Source organism: Festucalex cinctus, chromosome 9 (genome assembly GCF_051991245.1).
Source record: "Festucalex cinctus isolate MCC-2025b chromosome 9, RoL_Fcin_1.0, whole genome shotgun sequence".
NCBI classification, from domain to species: domain Eukaryota; kingdom Metazoa; phylum Chordata; class Actinopteri; order Syngnathiformes; family Syngnathidae; genus Festucalex; species Festucalex cinctus.
In genome coordinates, this window is record NC_135419.1 from 11,066,670 (window position 1) to 11,089,166 (window position 22,497).

Below are 22,497 nucleotides of genomic sequence, written 5' to 3' on the forward strand. Positions count from 1 at the left end.
ACCATATGCTAGTCTTCTCACTTGTCTGTTTTGTGGTATATCCAGAGGTTCTAAACACTCTCAAACATAACCTTAACTGTGTATGAAATGCCAACATGCAACACACAAGGATGGGTTTCTAATACGTAACTATGTATGTGATGGATAATCCTTTAAATGTTGATGATTTTGTGATGCCGAGATGGAAGCTTCAAAAGGTTAAAGAGCAAAACATCCACAATGAGATTTATGACATCTTGAGAGGTAATGTGTTAGCTCAGGTCAAGCCGAAATGGTGGGGGTGGCAAATGATTGCAGTCACGGACATCAACACGGGCAAGATGAAATGCACGCAGTGGCATCCACGACAGGGACAATGATAACCTTATAGTCAACAATTTCCGGACAGTGCTGACGTTCAAAGTACAACATTTACAAAGCATGCCAAGAATATTGTGATATATTAATCTCAAGTTAAGTACAGCTCAGTTTCATTTTAATTACAATGTACAGTAAGCTCTAGTTGACGACAACTTCTAGAAACTCCAAGGCTAAGGCCCAGAAAAGCCATTTGTTAGAACTCTTAGTCAAATCTAACCGACGTGCCAGAGAACAGGAATTAAAAATCTGTGAGTGAGTCAGACAGCTCGTCAATCAGATTTTGACAAGGGTACATGTGGTCTGGTCAACAAGGCTGCCACACAATTCATTCAATAATACCAATGCTGGGTCAAGGCCGGAGGGCGCATTTTGCGGCTATGCGCATTTATCTAATAATTATATTTAATTAATCAATTGTATTTTCAGTTTTCAGGGTAAAACAGTTTGGCATTTTTTGGTTCTCCAAATCAACAAGCCTCAAATATTGTTTTTATCTGCTCATCACCGCTGAAGAAAGATCAGTCTATTATTCATTCATAGAAGATGAATATTTCAGTAGACAGAGCAGCCACAGTCTATTCATAGGAATCCCAGTCCCGACATGAACACCACCCGTACCATCATCTTCATTTGTGAATGAGGGGCAGTGCTGCAGGGGGGGGCTATAAATACCGCCTCAATTTAAGCTACAGCAACATCGATAAGTCGCTTATCAGATCACAATGCTGTAACCGGCCCTTGCAGCGACAACAGGGCAGCTGCCGGATTAATCTCCCCCTCTCTATAGGCTCAGCAGACTTCAGTGGAGCGGCCAAGGGACACGAGATGACACGGGCAGCTGGGGCTATCTGTGACATCACGGGGGCTGGCCCGGCTCAGATTAGCAAGAGATCTGCATAGACAGGAAGCTTTCCCGACTTTATGAATGGTCAAAGTGAGGGTCATGTGATGTGCAGTCCACTGAGGCAGAAACAGAGCAGCTCGTTATTGATGCTGTTGGCTGACTGAAACCTTAATATAGTTTAGCATTTGTTCTCGGAACAATAGAGCCTGCTGATTATGTGACAAAATGAATGCAAAATTGGCAGTTAAGTCAGTGGAGAAATTGTTTTTTAAGAAAAAAAATCACTGGCCATTTCTTCCATATAGATGCCTTCATAACAGTAATGGAACGAACTGAACTGGACAGGACATCATTAAAAGTCTAGAAATGCTGTACCCTCTGTGGTCCAGTTGAGCATTTGCTAAGAGTCCTAAATTGTTCAGGAACTTGAGAACTAAGAAGGATGGCCATCTACATTTTCGTCTTGGGTGAAGTTGCCCGTCTGTACTAGACACCTTTCCATTCACCCTCTGACTGGCCTCGTCCTAGAGAGACATGAACACACGAACGCTCTTATGGCACATGCAAGCTCGGGGAGCTTTCCTGCTGCTCATGCATGCATGCGACACACCAAAAACACAATTAACACTTAAGTCCATTAGCATTGACTGTTTGAGAGAGCGGAAACAGTTATGATTTTATTTTAGGTTGCCATCACTGAGTTACTGACTTAACCAACAAGCAAACTAAAATGTGTAGACCCTGTAAAGAAATGATTGCCGGAAAGAAAACTTTATTAAGCCACATTTTCATCAGTCAGTGATCCACCAGGCGCATACAGTTCTCAATCTCGCCAAATGTAAGCAGTCTATCCCCAGTCTCCCAACATCATTAGCACTATTCAGGCAGACTAGGGTTAAGGGCGGCTTCAAAGATTGAATAGTATAGATAGCTTGAAGAAGTCGCAGTGGACTTTGCCGCCTTCAAAAATTGCTGTGATTGGATGCTAGCTGCCATTAACTAGAGTGTACAAGTGTGACAATCATTTCAATGCATGGCTTCATCCCCACAGCTTACCTGCCAATCGCCACTTTAGTGTCAATTGTGAGAGGATTTGACAGATACGCGTGTGAGCTAAGGCCACCAACCGGATGCTCGTTGCCATCTGTCTTGCTTTAACACGCAAGGCCTCCGTAAGTCAGTAGAGGCTGAAGGTATCAACAACCTTTTATATCAGTAAGAAAAACTAACTTTTCAAAACTGTCAAATACTTTACACTTTTAGTAAGATGATCCAATGTTGCGTACGTAAGAGCCCTGAGTCTCACATTTACTTGCGTCCCAGCTTGTAACAATGGGGAGCAAAGTAAAACAGCACGCTCATGAAGCCATTAAAGCATTGAATTGAGGCTTGTGGCAAATTTAGGCACCATTAGCCATAATTTACTAATTTTGCCACCAGTGGTTTATGAGTTTTGCTAATCTCTGATCAAAATATTGTTTGGATATCCATCCATACATCGATTTTCTTGACCGCTTATTCCTCACAAGGGTCGCGGGGGGTGCTGGATCCTATCTCAGCTGGCTATAGGCAGTAGGCAGGGTACACCCTGGACTGGTTGCCAGCCAGGGAGAACATGCAAACTCCACCCAGGAAGGCCGGACTCGAACCCGAGTCCTCAGAACTGGGAGGCGGACATGCTAACCAGTCAACCACCGTGCCACCTCGTTTGGATATGATAAACTTAAAGCAGCAGCTAACTGTGGCTAATCTAACCAACTAATGGCACTGATCTTCTGAATGACTCTTGTGTCAAATAATAAAAGCTAAAAGCTAATTAACTAATCGATTCTGATTGGGGCAGTCAGTGTGAATGGTTGTTTGCCTGTTTATTTCCCTGCATTTGACTGCCAACAAATGTGCAGGATGATCACAAACCACAAAAGACCCTAACATGAACGATACAGAAAAAATAGAGACAAAACAGGTAGATATGCGAGTTTGAAAAAAGGAAATCACTGCCTACTTTTAGTGGGTGACCTGACTGACATTTTTGCGAGGAACATCATAACAGTAGCTCCCGTGTACCGTTTTAAAATGTCACACCAGATTCACTTTCTTTGCCAATGCCATTATTGCATTGAATATCAAACTTTGAATGAGAATAAACCAGAAAAATATCTTAACGCCTCTGATCACGAGCTAGCTAATAGAAATGTGGTTTAATCTCCTGAAGTCGACAAATGTGTTTTTTAATGATAGTATGTACAGATGGATAGTGAATGTCACCTAGGTGCATTTATTTTGGCAACAAATAAGGGTACAGACAGACAAGCAGACAGGGGCAGTGAGGGGTGAGGCGGCACGTGGTGGGCAAGGCTCGGAAGTGTGCACTGATGGGCAGGCGGCTGCCGGATTAGGCAGTAAGCCTGGCAGAGAGGGCTGCCTTCTCTCTAGATGGAGGCCTGCCTCATGTGTTATTTGATTAAAAAAATAAAACTGTTGGGTTGGGACTAGGGAACGTGCTAAAAATGGGAAAAAAAATCTAAAAGGACATCCTTTTGAACTGGTGTTGCTGGTTTATTTGAGGCTTTTCACTCCTGCAACTGTAGCAGCGGCATCAATTTTCTATGGACTCCTTATTACTGTTGAATTATTTAGCTTTGTTCCAGTAGAATGCACAGGTCTCCGGTAACAATAACACAAACATCTCAGTTGTGGTGCTGAGAAGGATGACAAATTGCCTTGTAATTACCAGCTCAAAGGTGGCGTTTAAAAAGCTAGTAGCACATTAGCAGTGTGAGCGTGTGTAAGGGGTGTGTGTGTTTCCAGAGAGATGCAAATATTTCTGACCACAACATTTGGTACAAAAGTACTGCTACAATACAATCACACAAACCTATTTGGCTACACAAGAGTTGCATTCTATTAATAGTGTACTTCTAGACCACTGCAAACTATGACAACAAAACCTACAAAATACATTGCAGTGGAACTTGTAATGCAGTAATTCCAAGCAGTGTGTCGTGTCCTGTTACAAATGTGTAAAATAAGTATGTAAACCAGAAAATATGTACAACATTGGGGGTGTCCTAATCTGTCTCTAAAACAGGGGTGGGCAACCTGTGGCCAGTGGATACTAATGTACATTTGATCTGGTTGGCTTTGCAATTCCAACATCAAACACATTTAGAGTGGTTTCGGAGGAATAGAATATAAAATAGATACAGAATAGGAAACAGGTTTCCCACCCCCACACAAAACAACACATGATGGAAATGACCAAAACTAACTACTGGCAGTGGCTACAATACTTGCCTGAGACTGAAGTTGTCACAAATGCCGTTCCACAAACAGAGAGAAATACACACATTATAATTATCATAGACCAAATAACATACTACTATTGATCCCAGCATAAAAGTTATTGCTCCTGCCAGTGAGGTCATAGATCAGGGTAGGCCACAAGAGATGAAGCACAGGCACAATATGTGCATAAACTACGGTAGCCATCCTGTTCACACGCATATAAATGTCTGCATCTAGTTCATAGATATTCTTTTTGAACATCTGGATCTTTTTCTGCAGTGGAAAGTTACTGGTGCAGTGAAGTGTCCCAGAGAGAAGTACAATGGCTGTGTTGTATACTGTATGTCTCTGTGTAGTGTGTGGAGCGTGTATGTGTGAATGTGTGTGTGAGCAGACACTTGTTAGTGTGCTGTCAGGCTTGAGGTAGTGATGTTGCCCGGGCGGTGTAAGCAGGATAGAAAGTGCTGGGCATCCCCCGTCTGCATGGACAAGAACCAGGTCAGCTGCATGCTACATTTGTTTCACTTCAAGAGGCATCAACACACATACACACAAGGAGACACTATTATGAGGGGCCAGCATAATTTCAGTAGTGTGAGAGCAGTTTCAGTAGTGTACTGAAAGTGAGAGTGATTCTGTACTGAGTGTTCATTACATGTAAGCATTTTAGTAGGGTGTGTGAGAAATTGAGATTCTTCCTGTAGTGTGTTTGAGTGGGGGGGAAAAATGTTAAATAAAGGGTGACAGTTTTTCAGTAGTTTGAGTGAAAACATTTTCAGTAATGGTGCAAGTCAGAGCATTTTAGTCACGTATGAGTTTGAGTAGTTTGTTCCCCAAAAAAATCAGTAATGTGAGAGCATTATTGCAGTTAGCGGCAACATTCAGTTCCTGTGAAAGTGAGTCTGTGGGTGTGGAAGCATCTACACATTATGTATTAGTACGTGTTTGAACACATTTTCAGTGTATGCAAGAACATTTTAGCAGTGTGTGTGAGTGTTTTAGCTATGTGTGAAAGCCTATAAAAAATGTATAGTTGTGGAAAAAATGGCAATAATGTGTGAGAACATTTTATTAGTGAGTATTTTAGTAGTGTCTATGAAAACATTTCAAATGTGATGATAGAGCATTTCAGGAACGTGTGAGCAAAAACATTTTCAGTAATTTACGAGAGTATTTTAGAAACGTGTGAGAGCATTTCAGTTGTCTATGCGAGTGTTTTAGTGTATGAAGCAAATTTAGTAGTGTGAAAGCATCACCAGAGCGTAAGTGACAACATTCTTTGTTGTTAATGAGAGAGCAAGTGTGTGTTAAAGTATTTTGACTAGTGTGTGAGAGCGTTTCAGGCAGTCATCTTAGAGAATTTCCGTAGCGTGCTTGAGGAAAAAAAAAAAAGTCATGTATGCAAGAACATTTTAGGAGTGTGTGTGTGAGCAAAAACATTTCTGTAGTGAGAGACATGCAATATATGTGTGAGAGCATTTTCAGTAGTTTGTGTGAGAGGAACCCCTAATTTATTATGTGTGACGGTCTGTGGATATTCTCGTGTACTGTGTGCAATGGAAAACCTGATCATGTTGAAATACAATTTTTAACAGGAAATAGCAAGGAAGACTTTCTTGGGAGACTTGTTGGGGGAAAAACATTCTCATATTACTTTCGTTCTCACCCAGAATTAACCACAAAACGCTGACAAGCGTTGTTTTCTATTTGTTGATCAAAACGCATAATGTTTAGTTGTGTTTTAAAGGCTTCCACATACCGTCTGCCCGCGTTCGAAGATCCGACATGGTTCTCTGGACGGGCGGCATCTCCTCACGCAGAGCCGGGCGACGGCACCTGTCAAGCGGCCGCGGCTGCTCAGTCGAGCCGCCACTGACAGCTTCTCCCACAACGTCAGTATAGTTTTGAAAAGAAAAAGGGGATCAAATAGGGCCTCGAATCCCCTCCCACGCAGCGCGGTGGTTGCTAGCGTGGGCGTGGAGGTCGGGAGCCTTCGTTTCCTGTGTTCGTGGTTCCCCGCGGCATCCCGGTAGTCACTATGACCGGCTGGACCTCGACAAACAGCCGCGGTACAAGCTCGAGTGCATCTGCCGTAAAGTGATGCGGAGGGGGGCGGCGGTGTCTTCCCCGTCGGAGCGTACCACTCTCAGCCGCAATGGGGGTGGAAGAAGATGACAGGGTACAAAACATATCAAAAAGTTGCTTTTTCAGTCACCAATAGAATCGCAATTTCATATTATTTAATTGATTTGAGTCAAACTATCCTAATCATTAGTCGTAAATATCAAGCAATTGTTTGTTTAAAATGCTGGTTGGTCTGGAGCGACCCCCTCAGGCGGTTACTTTTGTGCACAGGTTGAAATGAACTAGGACAGAGGTTGGCTGTAATTTTAGAACCACTGCACATCTTTAATACAATATGTATATTTCCTGCGTTCCTTTCAGATAAAACCAACTATATTATGACGTAATACGTAACATTTGTATGTGGGTTATAACAACTCATCAACTTTCATTTAAATAAATGGAAATTGCAATAATTCATTATAGCCCCGGACAAAAAAAAGGAAAAACTGTAATGTGCTTTTTGAATACGTAAAATAGCAATATCTAATATTTACTTTAGCAAACAAAGACTATAGTAAAGAGTTTATACATCATGATTGGGTTGCACAAATTGGCCACTGGGGGCAGTATAATACTGTAATGAAGACACAAACAAAGAAGGCTTTCACAACTACTGTGATGTTAGTAAATGTTCACAGGATACAAAGAAAATATGCCTCTGTGCATATTGTTATGTCTACATGTTTGTGTTCCAATATGTTGCTTAAAAACGTTATAAAATTACAACTATAGATGCTGTTTGTTAGCCCATAACTTTTTCTCTCATCCTAATCACGTCACGTTTTCTCATGACTTTTCTGCATTCATTTCTAAATTACTATCACAACCTAAATCACGGCACAGGGATTTCTAATTTTTAACTATTTATCTTATGTCTTCACCACATCAAATTACTTTTTCCTCATTTGTCTTCATCACATCAAAAAATAAAAAAATAAATCATTTGGTGTACTCATGCCTCATCAGCTGACAGAGTAATTTCTGTTATGTCTTTATCAAATCACAAAGATAACTTTTTTTCCCTCCTGACCTCATCGCTATCATGGTGTTTCCATTACACCATCACATCAACGTTCTCATGTCTTCTCATTTTATGGCATCACAAAAAAATAAAAATAAAAAAATAAATAAATAAATGTAATGCCCAAATCATCCAGTCATTTCTCTCTTTTATCTCATCACCTGACACATGTCCTTATCACTTCACATAACCCTCAACTTTACCATCACGGACATACATGCAATATAATTAAAATAGAACCAAGCTACCACAGCATTGAGTTCCAATGTAAAAAGTATTTATGCTGTATGTACATTACAGTCTGTAGTTTACATGCAAATCACGGCGAGTGGAGCATTGGTGCAGCAGCAGCACCACTGCAGTCGCTTGTGAGAACTGCAACTAACACACCGCGTAATCTGCACACGCAGGCATAATCATGCAAAATGCACTCCATGTGTAGTGTAGTCGTTTCGCAGTGCCCGTTTATGTCCAGGTTCTACACGAATTTGCATAAGGAGGAAATTAAGTGACTATTTATACTCACACTGCCTTGCTAAATAATGCATGGGCAGCGTATTGGGTGAACATGTCGATGAAGAAGCTTATTTTTAAACACTGCAAGCTGTGAGCGCATGTTTAAATCACAAGCCACAGATAAGGAGAAGATCTTCACAATATCTCCTCCTCTTCATTTTCCAAAGATTGCCTGTGTTTTTTTTTCCCCCCACGCCGCCTAATTCAACATCAGCTCGCCACCACAGGGATTTGGCTCTGTGGTTCCCGTGGTTGCTAGGCAACAGTGACAAGAAGCCTGCCTCCTCCTCAGTGATGTGTGCTGTGTGTTTCTGTGTGAGAGTGTGAATGCAATGGCTTTTATGTTTTATAGCACACGTGATGACACGGATGACTAAATTAAACAGGCGTGGGCATTTCTACTGATGTGATACAGTCGATAGAAAAAGTCTACACACTTCTTTGCAAATGAAAAAAAGAGAGCAGAAAAAAATCATTTCAAAACTTTTCACACCATTCGTGTACAACTCAATTAAAACGTTGCATGGGAGTCGGCACACACCTGCCAACAATTTATGTGCTTCTGGATTAACCCCAAATAAAGGTCAAATGTTCTAGTAGGCTTTTTGACATTTTTGTAATTCACATCTTGTTGCACAAGCCATGGTCTGCAGAGAGGACCTTACATAACTGGCAAAATCCACCCCCGTCTGTAACACTTTTTTTTTTCTCCCCTCAATTTTTGGGTTGCACCAAGAACCATAGTGCGTGTATGAAAAGCTTTGCAGTGCTTCCTGACCTAAAAGGGTTTTTTGAGGGGGGAAAAAAAAAAAAATAATCGTTTCCTTTGTTTCAGCAAGTGCATTTTTTATTTATTTTTTTATTTTTGGGGGGTCACACTTGCCGGAATTGAATCCTTCCATACACATATCAGGACTCTTTGTGCATCCCTGGAAAGAAAAAAAAAGACACTTTAGAGAAGATGCTCTTTCTCAATTACATAAGTCATGCAGGTTGGATGAAAATTCACATTTTTTCAGCTAGTTAGGAAAAAAAAACAAAAAACTTTTAGGTCAGGAAGTGCCAGGAATCATTCCACATGCACAGGATTTACCATGCAACAGAAAAATGTTAAAAACACACACAAAAAAAAACATTAACTCATTCACTGCCATTGACGGAAAAAGACGTCAAATTATGCATTTTTTTACTGGTCTGGCAAATGAATGTGTTAATAAATAACTAAAAAAAATAATAATCAAATTGGCCCTTGCAGCTCTTTATTTTTCTGTATGTGGCCCTCAGAGGAAAAGTTTGGAAACCCCTGCTGTACATTATATCAACAATTTATAATTGCTTCATTGATTTTTACCATGTTTAAACAATGGCAGTGAATGAGTTAATAATAATAATAATAATAATAATAATAATAATAATAATAATAATAATAATAATAATAATAATAATAATAATAATAAGTCAATGATTCCCCCCACCCAAAAAAAATAAAAATTGTTAATGATCACACTTTTCGGGCATGGAGAACTATAGCAAGCCATCCATAAGTATCAAGATAACTGGTGTAATCCAAATATAGAAAAACATTTAACTTTTGGAGGGGGTTAGTTTTTGGCAATAAACTTTCAACATATGCAAAATGTTTTAACTGAACTGAGGATGACTTCAATAAAACATTTTTCCAGGTTGTGTTTACTTTATGGAAAAGTACAGTCTGCCCTTTTTAATGCTTTTGTGAATATACTGTAGTTTTAAATTATGCAAAAGGAAAATGTAAGATGCATCTTTCTGGCCAGGGGACAAAAAGCTCTGCTGGAAATGATGAGAGTTTGTGACACAAAGCTGTTTTGAGTTGCACTCTGCCCTCTTGTGGTTTACAAATCAGCTGCTTAGAATGACCAACTGACCTGGAGAAGAAAAAAAAAAAAAAAAGCCTTCTGGCAACAGAGTTGACTAATGAGGACTAGCGCGATATAAAATCAAATTAAAATGTGTGGTAAATAATTTCTCAAATGAACATCACTTGCCTCAAAATTAGGCTGTAGTACCATGTGCTACACCTCAGCCAATCAGCAAAGAACAATCACTTAATCGTGGGAAAAATATTATGAATGTATAGTGAGAATGTTCAATAATATTTAACAAGTATTTTTGATATAGACTATAACAATTTGGCTGCGATTGGCTGTCAACCAGTTAAGGGTGTACCCCGCCTGATGCCCATAGCCAGCTGGGATAGGCTCCAGCACACCAGGTGACCCTTGTAAGGAGCAAGCGGTTCAGAAAATGGATGGATGGATGGATGGATGGATGGATGGATGGATGGATGGATGACAATTTGGACTGAGGAGGTTAAATGTATTAATTTTATGACTGCCAATCAAAACTCAACCTTGTTATCTTTGTAAAAACATACTGTTAGAAGCAGCTCTTTAATTCAATGTCATTGGTCAAAATAAGATTCACCATTTTCTGAAAAAAAAAAAAAAAAAAGTGGAACAATGTCTACTGGATTGGTGCGATTGTGTTAGAGTGAACTCAAATTAACCCCGACTGGTGTGAAACTATAGTGTGTGATTAATGAAGCACTTCTCACGAGAGTGGAGAGATCATGGATGATAGCACTTCACTGTGATGTTTAAACAAAAAAAATCATAATTAAAATGAAATGTAAAAACCACAGCCAATTTATTCCAAGTGTAAGATCAGTGAGTACTTCTACCGTATCGCGTAGACAACCATATTCAGAATAAGGGGTTTAATTTCACCTCACTCCAATATATGACACATTGTGCGTGCGTGTGCGTGCGTGCGGTTCTTACCCCAGGGGTCAAACTGCAGAACTCAAACGAAGTGACGCTGTCATCACTCTGAGTTGAGGTGTCACGTCTCAGCTGGGAGCTGCATCAACACACGCCACATGCACAACACAAACACACTATAGATAAGCAATAGAATGGCACCTGGTGATACAAGTTTAACTTGTTTGTTGTCGAAATCAGTTCATTGGATGAATTCTCATCATCTTATTATATATTTCTAAAATCATCCCATAGGCTGTGGCTGTTCACACCCACAATGGTGTTTTTCAAATGTGTCAAATGTGTGTATGTCAGCTTAAAAGGGTTTCATGTTTTATGTCTCATCGTACTTAGATTTGCTAACATTGCTTGCTAGCTTACTCTAATACTGCTCATACGAATGTAGCTACCTATAGCAGAGTGATTCACTGCTGTCTGTTGAAATAAGCAGAGCTGCCTTTGTGTTTAATTGTTGCAAGAAGCGGAAAGGTTGTACAGAGTACACCAAGAACGCAAAGTACAATGTTGTCAGACTGTCCACGTCAGTGTCTGGGAAAAAGACAGACGCACCGAGATAACCTTGGGCACGGAGCCTCATGCAGCTTAGACAAAGGCTTTATTATCCGGTCACATGTAGCTGCCTGCTGTGCTATATTTCCATTACGATCGCAATTCTTTTCTAGGTTTGTCATCACATGTTTCCACCTGTCTGTTGTGACAGTGTTTTTGCTTTTTTTGGGGGGATGTCTTTTTCTTGTTGAGTGATTGTTAACATTTCGGGATGGCCAATTATGTCCTTTAATCAGGCTCTCCGAGAATTTACATTATCAGGAGTCCTGACGTAGTTTAGCTTAGTTAAGGATTTAAGAAAAGTATTAGTCTAATGAGCAATTATACAAATGCATCTAATGTATTTTGTTAAATAAGAACACAAGTTTAATTTGTTCCATGACCATGCTTGTAACACAAAACAGTGTATCTCAAATCATTGTTCCCCACTGAAATAAATATAAAATCATTTAGCATGCCAAACTGCTGATTGTTTTGAAGTGAGGTGAATTGAGTTCCCTGCCAGGTAACTCAAGTAACTAACTAATGAAAATATTCATTTTACTTAATTCAGGAAATACTTGACGAATATTTAGTGATAATTATTTTTCATGTAAAACAATAATAATAATAATAATAATAATAATAATAATAATAATAATAATAATAATAATAATAATAATAATGTTTGTTTCTTAAGAGTGTACCCTTATACCCTTATACCCTTTTCTTAAGAGTGTCCGGAATAAAATTGAATGTAATAATAATAATAATAATAATAATAATAATAATAATAATAATAATAATAATAATAATAATAATAATACTAATAATTATAATAATTATAATAATAATTATATTACTATTGGTCATGTGACGTTCAAATTGAACCATGACTGGTTGTTACCTGAACCCTGAGCACATGTGATGTCATTTTCAGTCGACAGCAAGTGGCAAAATGTGTTTTTAAAGGGGAAGGGAAGTCAACCTCCATTTTTTGGGGGGGACAATAATATTTTCTATGCAGCCCCACTAGTCTAAATATGGTATTCTGGTTAATATTGCGCAAGTGGAATATGAGTTAAGCAGCGAAAATCCAGCCGTTCTTATCCATCTCAGGGGGCGGCCATTTTGCCACTTGCTGTCGACTGAAGATGACAGCAATGTTGAGCAACAGTGATGTCATCTTCAGTCGACAGCAAGTGGCAAAATGGCCGCCCCTGAGATGGATAAAAATGGCTGGATATTGTTTCATAACTCATATTCCACAAATGGAATTTTAATCAGAATGTCATGTTTAGACTAGTGAGGTCACATATAACATATTATTGTCCACAAATGTTTAAGGTTGACGTCCACTTTAAAGGTATTAATTGTACATGAAAAATAATGAAATTACCAAATTAATTAATTATACACAAAATATTAACTCCTTTATCAAGCCCTGTTACATTTGTTCTCCGAAGATAACGATATTTGTCTGGACACCTGGTGAGGTCAAAGTCAAGGATGTCCACTGGTTTGATTAAAGCGCACCATGACGGCCCATTAAAAGTTATGTGTCGAAGCTTGAGCGAAAACTGTGTAAAGCAAGATGTATAATGCACACACCGCGATCGCCTTACCTCGCCGGGCCGGGTTGCCATGGCAACAACGCATGCATAATTGAATGGCAGCTGAGTGTGACTGCAAGGCAGCTTAGGCCGGCGGCCCTTTTTTAGATCGGATTAATAGGCGCTGGCAAATCCATGGCAAACTCAACTCGGAGCGAGAAGGAAGGGGCCGCCCTTCCAGATTGTGCACCGTGATGTAAAGCGGCACATAGTGGGTGCTCAAAAATGGACGAGACGGCGGCGGAGGGGCAGGCCAAGCCCCAGAAGCGGGTGAGGTTCCGGGTGGCCTCGGGGAGCAGCGGCCGCGTGCTCAAGGAGATGTTCAAAGACGAGGGGCCCTGCGACTCGCTCGACTCGGACTGCACCAGCAGCTCGGTGGCCAGTGGGGACGGACCGCCCTACCTGGGGTCCGAGCTGGACGACAGCGAGAGCGAACCCGACGAGCTGCTGGTGTACGCCGCCGGAGCCGTCAAGGACCGGACGTTCACCTCCAAAAGGGTCAACATCCTCAGCAAGAACGGCACCGTGAGGGGGGTCAAGCACAAAGTGAGCGCGGGTCAGGCGCTCTTTGAAAACCTCCCCCATTGCAACAGTGTAAGTCCTGCTTAATTATTATAAGCCATATATAATGTCATAGCAGTTGTGTACAAAAAATACTTCACGAAGTTCATAAAAAGTGTTTGGGCATGCATGTTTCCTTTAAACTGAAAGTTTAGTTAGCATTACATAGATGTTTTTATGGCATTTTGAACAATTTTCAAGTCTTGAATCTGATTTTTTTGTAATTAATCTATTATTTGAATTTACATTTAACTTTAAAAAGACAGATAAACTGACTTAAACTTAAACTTTTCATAGGCTTTACTCTTCATCCATCCATCCATTTTCTTGACCGCTTATTCCTCACAAGAGTCGCGGGGGGTGCTGGAGCCTATCTCAGCTGGCTTTAGGCAGTAGGCGGGGGACTCCCTGGACTGGTTGCCAGCCAATCGCAGAGACTTTACTCTTATTTTATTTATTTATGTATGTATATATTTATGTGTTTGTTCGTTTATTTATTTATTTATTTATTTATACTTGAAAAAAACTGATAAAATGAAAAAAATATATTTTCAAATCTTTAACCTCAGTACATTTTTATAGATTTTCATACTTTACTCTTTTTTTTATTTATTTTTTTGTTTATTATTTATTTATTTATTTATTTGGGGGGCCTTTTTTTTACTTTAAAAAATGTCAACAAATAAAATTAAATCTATAGTTTTTTTTTAATGTATAAATAAATGCATATTAATTACAACAATATTGAAATGTAAACAGAAACATGTGTAGTTCTAATCCAAAAATGTAGTACAGTTTTGGTATAATGGCACACTTTTAACACAGATTTGCACTTTTTATGAACCTAGACTGTAGATTAGTATATTTATTTCTACCTAAATTAAATTAAATATAAAAAGAAATAAAAAAGAAATAAAAATACAAATAAATAAAAATAACAATAAAATAATAAGAAATAAATTTAAATACATAAATTTATAAATAAAAACAAATATTTTAATTGATTAAAAATTAAAAATGTAATACAATTAAAAACAGTATGTACTATTAAAATAAAATGTACATTAATAGGTAAATTAAATACATTAATGATATTCTTCTTTAATAGCCCATTAGTAAACAAGATTAATTCATAAAAGCTTGTTTAGCCAAAGAGGTGTGTGTGTGTGTGTGTGTGTGTGTGTGTGTGTGTGTGGGGGGGGGGGGGGGGGGGGGGGGGGGGTTGTAATTCTATTCACTTTCTCTGAGGTCAGCAACACACCCAAAACTAAAAAATTTATGCCAATGATATTATCACAGTGATATAATCTCAACAAGTTATAAATCAGGAAAAGCCTCCTAGAACATGTGAACTTTATTCAACAATGATCAGAGGCATTTGAACGGGGCAGTGTTGACTTTTTATATCCCGTGTAGCGGTGTTAGCCACTATGCCAACCGTTTAACCTATTTGCTGATTTTCAAACCAAAAATAATTTTGAATACTATGTAATACATATTTATATTGGACACTAAAACAAAGATACTATAATCTAATCTCACAGTTAGTCCGCATAATTCTCCTCAGCAATGAAACGTGCAGGTGTCCATCTTGCGTCCCACTCACAGGAACAAGGTGCTCTTTGTGCGCCGCGCCGCTACAGTAGAACACAAAGTGCTGAGAATTCATTACCCTGATTAGTAGTTTTTCTTGACACACTTAACTGAATGTATCATTAATCTTTAATTCTGTGCTGCCCTTATCCTCTGTTGTGGCCTTTTGTGCTTGCCAGGCAAGCAACTTCACTGCACTAAAAACTTTCAAACACACGCCAGTGTTGGAAGTGGAATTTATTGAAACTTGAATAGTGATAGGTACAGAGTTGACCTGCATCAATAGCTAAAAATGCTAATTCGGATCAGCACCCGCTAATAAAACTAGACTGTACACCATAAACACAACGCATGTTGTACACTACTCTACAGTCATACTCAAATATAGATTATAGTACACGGGAGTTCTGCAGGTTTTGGAGGTTTACCTCTTCCAACACAAGCTGATTCCAATCAACAGGATCATTATCAGGCTTATGCAGAGCTTGCGGATGAGCTGATCATATATCAGCTGTGTTGGAGAAGGGAAACACACAAAACCTGCAGGACTCCGGCCCTCAAGGACCAAGTTTGCCCACCCCTAGTATAGTACGACATATACAGGTCATTTAAAAAAAATAGTAGATGCTTGTGTATGGTATATATACAAAATCTGTAAATGTGTATTTTATTATGGCAATTACAATGAGCATTAATTATATGCATGCACATTTTCACGATTTGTGTTGTTTAGGTGGTATTTGGTACAGTACATATTGTTTACTGGAATATGAAGGAAAAAAATGATTTTATTATTTTTTTTATTTTTTCTAAGAGGAAGTCAACCCCAATTTTTTTGACAATAATATGTTCTATGCAACCCCACTAGTCTAAATATGGCATTCTGGTTAATATTGCATTAGTGGAATATGAGTTAAGCAGCAAAATCCATCAGTTTTTATCAATATCAGAAGGTGGCCATTTTGCCACATGGTGCGAGTGAAGATGACATCAATGTTGCTCAGGTCTCAGATAAAAACCAATCAGAAAACAGACGAGCTGTGATTGGTCGTTGCCAGAGCCCTGAGCAACTGTGATGTCATCATCAGTCGACAGGAAGTGGCAAAATGGCCGCCCCCCTGAGATGGATAAAAATGGCTTGATTTTGCTTCATATCTCATATTCCAAAAATGTAATATTAATCAGAATGTCAAGAAATTTTTAAAGCTAATTTTTCAATTAACTCATTCACTGCCATTGACGGAAAACGACGTCAAATGATTCATTTTTTGCTGGTCTGGCAATGAATGTGTTAAAAAATGGCTTTTGAAAGTGCAACATTGGATTTTTTTTAAAGCAAATTTCAAGGGGTGGGCGGGAGTAGAAGGCCATAGTATTATTAGAAAATGATTTTTATTTTTTTTTGGTACATCAATAAATTATGAGTCTTATCAATCTGTAAGAGAGAAACCATAAATTCCACGTGGCCTGCGATTAAAATAAATTTGGGTGAGATGCAAAACGCAAATGACTACCCACATCTGGTTCTCAGGTGGAGTTATTGCTGGAGTTTGGTCGAATGGTGATCTACACCACCAGCTTTCGTGTGGTGAGAACCACTTTCGAGCGTTGCGAGCTGGTACGCAAGATCTTCCAGAACCACAGGCTCAAGTTTGTGGAGAGGAACATCGCTCTGGACAGCGACTACGGCAAGGAGCTGGAGGAGCGCTGCAAGCGGGTGGGAGAGCCTCCGTCGCTTCCTGTCGTCTTCGTGGATGGACACTACATCGGGGTCAGTGATTTAGCATGCAGGGCACCTTCATAAAAGTGTAAAATTATTAGCATCTTGAAAATATTGGGGGAAAAACATGTCGGCTACAATTATTACTATTGTGCGACCGTAGTGGTCAGTGCAATATTTTTAATGTGCTTTAATTTTAAATTAATGTTACACATGTTAAAATTATTTTTTCTCATTAATTTAATTCATTTATATTTGTTTTCTAATTATTATTTAATTGCGAATAACAATGAAATGGCATGCATAGCACATTTATTTAAAGTGACTCACAGGGAGCAAAACTTACTCTCAAGTCTCTACAATTCTCAGCACATTTTCTGCTTTATGCACAGTTTGTAATTCAAATTAGTTTTCTTGTGTGTGTGTGTGTGTTTTTGTTTGCTGACCTCCCACAATACCGTACTCACTATTTCTGATGTAATGCATTTATACTAGGGCTGCGTAATGAATCGAAATTAAATTACAATTTCAATTATTACACTCCACAATTTGAATAACAATTTTTGAGTTGTTTAAATTTATGCATTTGCAACTTTTTAAAATTTTAAAATAAACAAATTTAATAATAAATGTTGTTTCATCCAAAAGGAACTTGCATAATTATAGTGTTATTTTTTTAATTAACATTTAATTGAACATTTTTTATTTGTTTTTTACGTTTAAACATTTTGTTTTATACCAAAAAAAATCGTCCTACTGCACAGTGCACATGCTGCACTCCAACTTCAAGTTTTTGCCAACATAAATAAATAAATAAATAAAGAAATAAAGAAATAAATAATAATAATAATAATAATAATAATAATAATAATAATAATAATAATAATAATAATAATAATAATAATAATAATAATTTATCTAATTATAAATTATGTTTGGTCTAAAAGGAACTGTAATTATATATATATATATATATATATATATATACACATATATATACATTATTTTTACTACTTTACTATTTTTTTTCAGGGTGCAGAGAAGATACTGAGCATGAATGAATCAGGCGAACTGCAAGATCTTTTGACAAAAATTGAGGTTAGCTGTCAAATCTGTTAGTAGTATACACACAAACACACATGCATGCACACGTGTGCGTCATCAATGAAACACGAGCAGTGTAAAAGATTATCACAGTCAATAAGTGACCATCAATAATGAAGAGCCTGTTATTGATTTGGCTCCCAACATTAATTCTCCTACTGCAACGCAGAATATGTACAGTACATTGTGGTACATACTAATATGATCTAACTGATTTGATATATTTTACTTTATATACTAAGATTTGGGTGTCTGTCCAACGCAGAGATTCAAATATGTGAAGCATGCGGTACATTTTTATGTGCCGCATATTCAAATACATGATAGCCGGTCTTCAGTTTTAATGACAAATTTAATTAAGTTTATCAAGTTCTAGGTTTACTGCATTGCTCTATCTCATTTATTTTGGGTGTAATTCCACTCTCAGCCATTAGATGGCAGCACAGTGTTGGATTTTGTTATTATGAAATAAGAAGACTGAAAACAGGAGTTATTACAAGCCCAGACAAGTTTTTGGTGAAGAGTATTTGAATGTTACTCTCCGTCCATATCTGTCTTTTTATGCTGGCGTGTCTGCTGTAGAGTGCCTCATTGTCAACTGTGAGTGTGTGCACATCGCCCAGAGAAAGACAAAAAATTAAAGAGAGTGTAAAAGTAAAAAGATTAAGTCTGACTTAAGTGACATTGCTTGGACTGAGGTGAAGGCTGGCTTGGCCACGTTAGAGCGCGTCAAAGTCAGACGTGAGTGTGTGCATGTCAGAATTTTTTTTTTTTTTTTTTTAATTTAGACATGACAGACAGGAGGTGGGCAGGGGTTTCATGCTGGCTTGGTTCCTTTAGAGCACCTCGTTGTTTGTTTGTTTACACAATCAAAAAAAGTACAAACATGGCAGTATTATTATTTTTTAAATAAATAAATACAACACGTGAAGGTGACATAGAAACCCATTATGGGCTTATCAAGGACCTCACCTAGGAATAAGAAACCAACATTTTAATAACAAAAATATACTACCAATGCTATAGCGTCAAGAAACATATCTTCAACATAACTGAATTATTACTTTAGCAAAATAATTCCATAGCAGCACACATATTAAAACCCATCCATCCATCCATCCATCTTCTTAACCACTTGCTCCTCACAAGGGTTGTGGGGGGTGCTGGAGCCTATTCCATCTGGCTTCGGGCAGTAGGCGGGGTACACCCTGAACTGGTTGCCAGCCAATCGCACATATTAAAACTCATTTGCTCCCAAAAACGTATAAATATGTTTTATTTTAAAAATTACCATGCTCCCAAAGATGTATTTATATGTTTTTTATGCATACAGAAGGCTTTGATGCAGCCTCTGAACTGCAGAGAACGGGTGAAGCAATGGTAGTAATTGCAAAAACGGACAGTAGGTGGCAGCAGAGTACAAGAGATCAACCAGGGCCATATTGCAACAAGCTCTTTTCCCCACTGTTTTAAACAGATTTGTGAATAATGATGAAACTTAGTTATATTCTAATTCTAATTGCTGCAAAACGGAAACAGATAGAAATATATATTTTTTTTTCCTGTTGAAAGAAGAGACTCTAATCTTTCTTTTGGTAGGTTCCGTGTTTTTATAGCAATAGAACGCAATATTCCGTGGGCCTTGCAAAATCAGTCAAAATCCAGTAAAACAGGCGGGAGCGAAAGGATTTGCTTCAATGAAAATGGCTGGGAGTGAATGAGTTAAATGTTGTGAATGGCGGAATCGCTAATCAACAGATGTTGTTTATCGAGTGTGCCGACATACCTAATAAACTGCACACATGCTTCTCGCGGGTCTTCCCTCCAGCGGGTGCAGCACCCCGAGACGTGCCAGAACTGCGGGGGCTTCGCCTTCGTCCCGTGCCCGACGTGCCATGGCAGCAAGATGTCCGTGTTCCGCAACTGCTTCACGGACTCCTTCAAAGCCCTCAAGTGCACTTCCTGTAACGAGAATGGACTGCGGCCTTGCGGGAGCTGCAGCCAGTGAGCAAAAATAAGCATGTGAAGTGCCTCAACATATCTCTACTCTTCCAGGGACCCCCACCGCAAAAATGACTCTCCTACTCTATTGCCATTGTGAAAACATTTTTTTGTAATGAAACATGTACTGTACGTTTTGTGCAATTGCTCAATATGTGATTTACATTAAAGAAACAAGAAATGTCTGTGATTAATTTATTGTAAAAATCACATCACATTTCCAACGCTATAGATCACATCACATCTTAAAGCAGCCCCTATACCATACAAAAATTCCTCATAGTGGCTGTGAGTAGTGCAGGTTGACATTAGAACTTGTTGGATCCAGAGTAAAGTGGTTTGAGACTGAAAAAGTATTAATACAGCATTTACACTAGGGGTGTTAAAAAAAATCGATTCGGCGATATATCGCGATACTACATCGCGCGATTCTCGAATCGATTCAATAATTGGCAGAATCGATTTTTTTTAATTTTTTTATTTATTTTTTTTTTTTTTTAGGATTCACACCTTGAGCATGGAAGGATGTTATATGAACGGAACATTAAGCCTTAATATTTTATTTTAATGCTGTTCAAACATGAAACAGATTACAACCTCTATAAGACTGACATTTCAGATAAATAAATAATACATTTTCATATAAATCTTACACTCTACAAGCTTACTGATTAGTATTTTCTAAATTTGAATGAAAAAAATCGCAACAATCGACTTATAAATTCGTATCGGGATTAATCGGTATCGAATCGAATCGTGACCTGTGAATCGTGATACGAATCGAATCGTCAGGTACTAGGCAATTCACACCCCTAATTTACACAATTAAAAAAATATGACCAGCATTTGTAGGATGTAACTGACTGATGGGAATGCTAAATTGTCACTCAGCATTTGTACAATAGTGCGATTGGTTCTCAGCATTTGACCTACAAGTATTTTTTGGCATGCATGCCTGCAAGTGAAAGCATCTCTCAGAACTCACTGAGTTACAACTGTATTCGTGTCAATGCTCATCTCTCAGCATATACAGAACAGGAAATTACTTTTTGAAGCACAACAAAGGTGTTTTTTTTGTTTGTTTGTTTTTTTTAACACAAAACAGCCTTCACAAGAGAGCTAATCTCTCGGCAGTCACAAAATACCAACAAATATTTTGTCTGACACAAATCTACCCAAAATCTAACTTATTAACACACAACCATATTAATGGGAATGTCTTTCTCACAGTAAATTGAGAATGGACAAAATAAATAAAGCATACCATTAGTGTGAATGGCTGTTTCTCAGCATTTTGAACATTTGTGGATTATTGTCTCTCAGCAACATAAACAAAATACAATTTTATCTCACATATGCAATTGTGTAATTGTAGTTGTGTCACTCTAAACTCATACTACTCATATTATGATCACTGTGAATGGTTGTCTCTCAGCATTCACAGCACTGGGGAAAAATACCTTTGTTCTCTCTAAATCTAAAGAAAAGCAGAGAGATTGTGGATGAATGTCTCTCAACAGTCACACAATAATTAATTTTGGGAGTCATCATTTTTCAGCATGCACAGCATAGCAAAACCAAAACTATTTTCCTGGATGTATTCACAACACAGGAAACGTGTTTTCTCTTTTTAAACCTAAAAAAAATGAACAAAATAAACACACATTTTAACCCACAATATGTAGATGCTTGTCACTCAGCATTCACCCAATATTTTTAGAGGGATTATTTGTCTCTTGGCAACGGCAAATGATTTTTTTTTTTTTTGTCATTTACAAATGTTACGTTAAAAAAAAGGAAAGAAAAACGAACCTATTTTTGAACCACAATTGTGGCTCATTGCTCGTCTCTCAGCATTCACCCACAATGTTTTTAGAATGGCTGCGTGTCAGCATCCACACTATGGGGAAAATGTTTTTACTCAAAAATTAAAATACATACATAAATAATAGTTTGAACCACACTAGCACGCGCGGTTGCTTGTCTCTCAGCATACTATATAGTAAGAACAGAAAAAGGGGTGTAAAAAAATAAAAATAAAAAAAATAAAAAAAATTCGGCACACCATAAAAGTGTGTAAACGATGGTTCTGCTGGCCCATTGTGGACTTGCAGCCATTGAGAAAAAAAAAAAACGTACACCAAACAGATGAGATAGGCAAAACATTCTAGTCTCAGCATACTAACGTAAGCTTCTGAAAGGCTTCAGCATCACCTTCCATAAGTGGGTCATATTCCAGACGCCAATCTTAAAATTGGGAGCAAAGACAACCTCGTCTTTGTTTGCGCTTCTCGGGGAGAAAACAGGGATGATGTCACCGACGGATGTCCATCTCTCTATGCTGTCATAGCCCTGTACAATGCTGCTTGAACATGAGCACACAAGGCAGCACCGTAAAGAGG

General features: G+C 38.3%; 2 protein-coding genes and 1 long non-coding RNA gene across 10 annotated transcripts in view; 1 reads left to right on the forward strand and 2 right to left on the reverse strand.

Annotated features, from left to right (window-relative positions):
* Positions 1 to 6,763, reverse strand: part of atp8a1 (ATPase phospholipid transporting 8A1) — an 84,671-nt gene extending 77,908 nt beyond the window's left edge. For 3 of the 6 annotated variants that reach the window (XR_013284852.1, XM_077531368.1, XM_077531369.1), the window contains exon 1: positions 6,252 to 6,762. Coding sequence is in view for 5 of the 6 variants with exons in the window: in XM_077531368.1 (XP_077387494.1) it covers positions 6,252 to 6,300 (49 nt within the window). In the remaining variant the exon portion in view is untranslated. Of the gene's footprint in view, positions 1 to 6,251 lie in introns of all 6 variants that reach the window. The other 3 variants (XM_077531366.1, XM_077531367.1, XM_077531364.1) reach the window with 2 other exon arrangements.
* Positions 6,764 to 7,792: 1,029 nt separating this feature from the next.
* LOC144025928 (uncharacterized) lies at positions 7,793 to 22,497 on the reverse strand. 2 transcript variants are annotated; one of them, XR_013284991.1, is made up of 3 exons: positions 19,881 to 22,497; positions 10,976 to 11,054; positions 7,793 to 9,085 (listed from the first exon to the last, which is right to left on the reverse strand). It is a non-coding gene; the product is annotated as an uncharacterized LOC144025928 (long non-coding RNA). The 2 variants fall into 2 exon arrangements; XR_013284990.1 differs by lacking the exon at positions 19,881 to 22,497 and adding an exon at positions 13,129 to 13,654.
* On the forward strand, positions 13,204 to 20,280 carry grxcr1a (glutaredoxin and cysteine rich domain containing 1 a). 2 transcript variants are annotated; one of them, XM_077532327.1, is made up of 4 exons: positions 13,205 to 13,710; positions 16,802 to 17,041; positions 18,023 to 18,088; positions 19,923 to 20,280. In XM_077532327.1, the coding sequence occupies exons 1-4, from the start codon at positions 13,342 to 13,344 to the stop codon at positions 20,100 to 20,102; spliced, it is 855 nt and encodes a 284-aa protein (XP_077388453.1). In that variant the 5' UTR covers positions 13,205 to 13,341; the 3' UTR covers positions 20,103 to 20,280. The 2 variants fall into 2 exon arrangements, with proteins under 2 accessions (XP_077388455.1, XP_077388453.1); XM_077532329.1 differs by lacking the exon at positions 18,023 to 18,088 and having other exon boundaries at positions 13,204 to 13,710.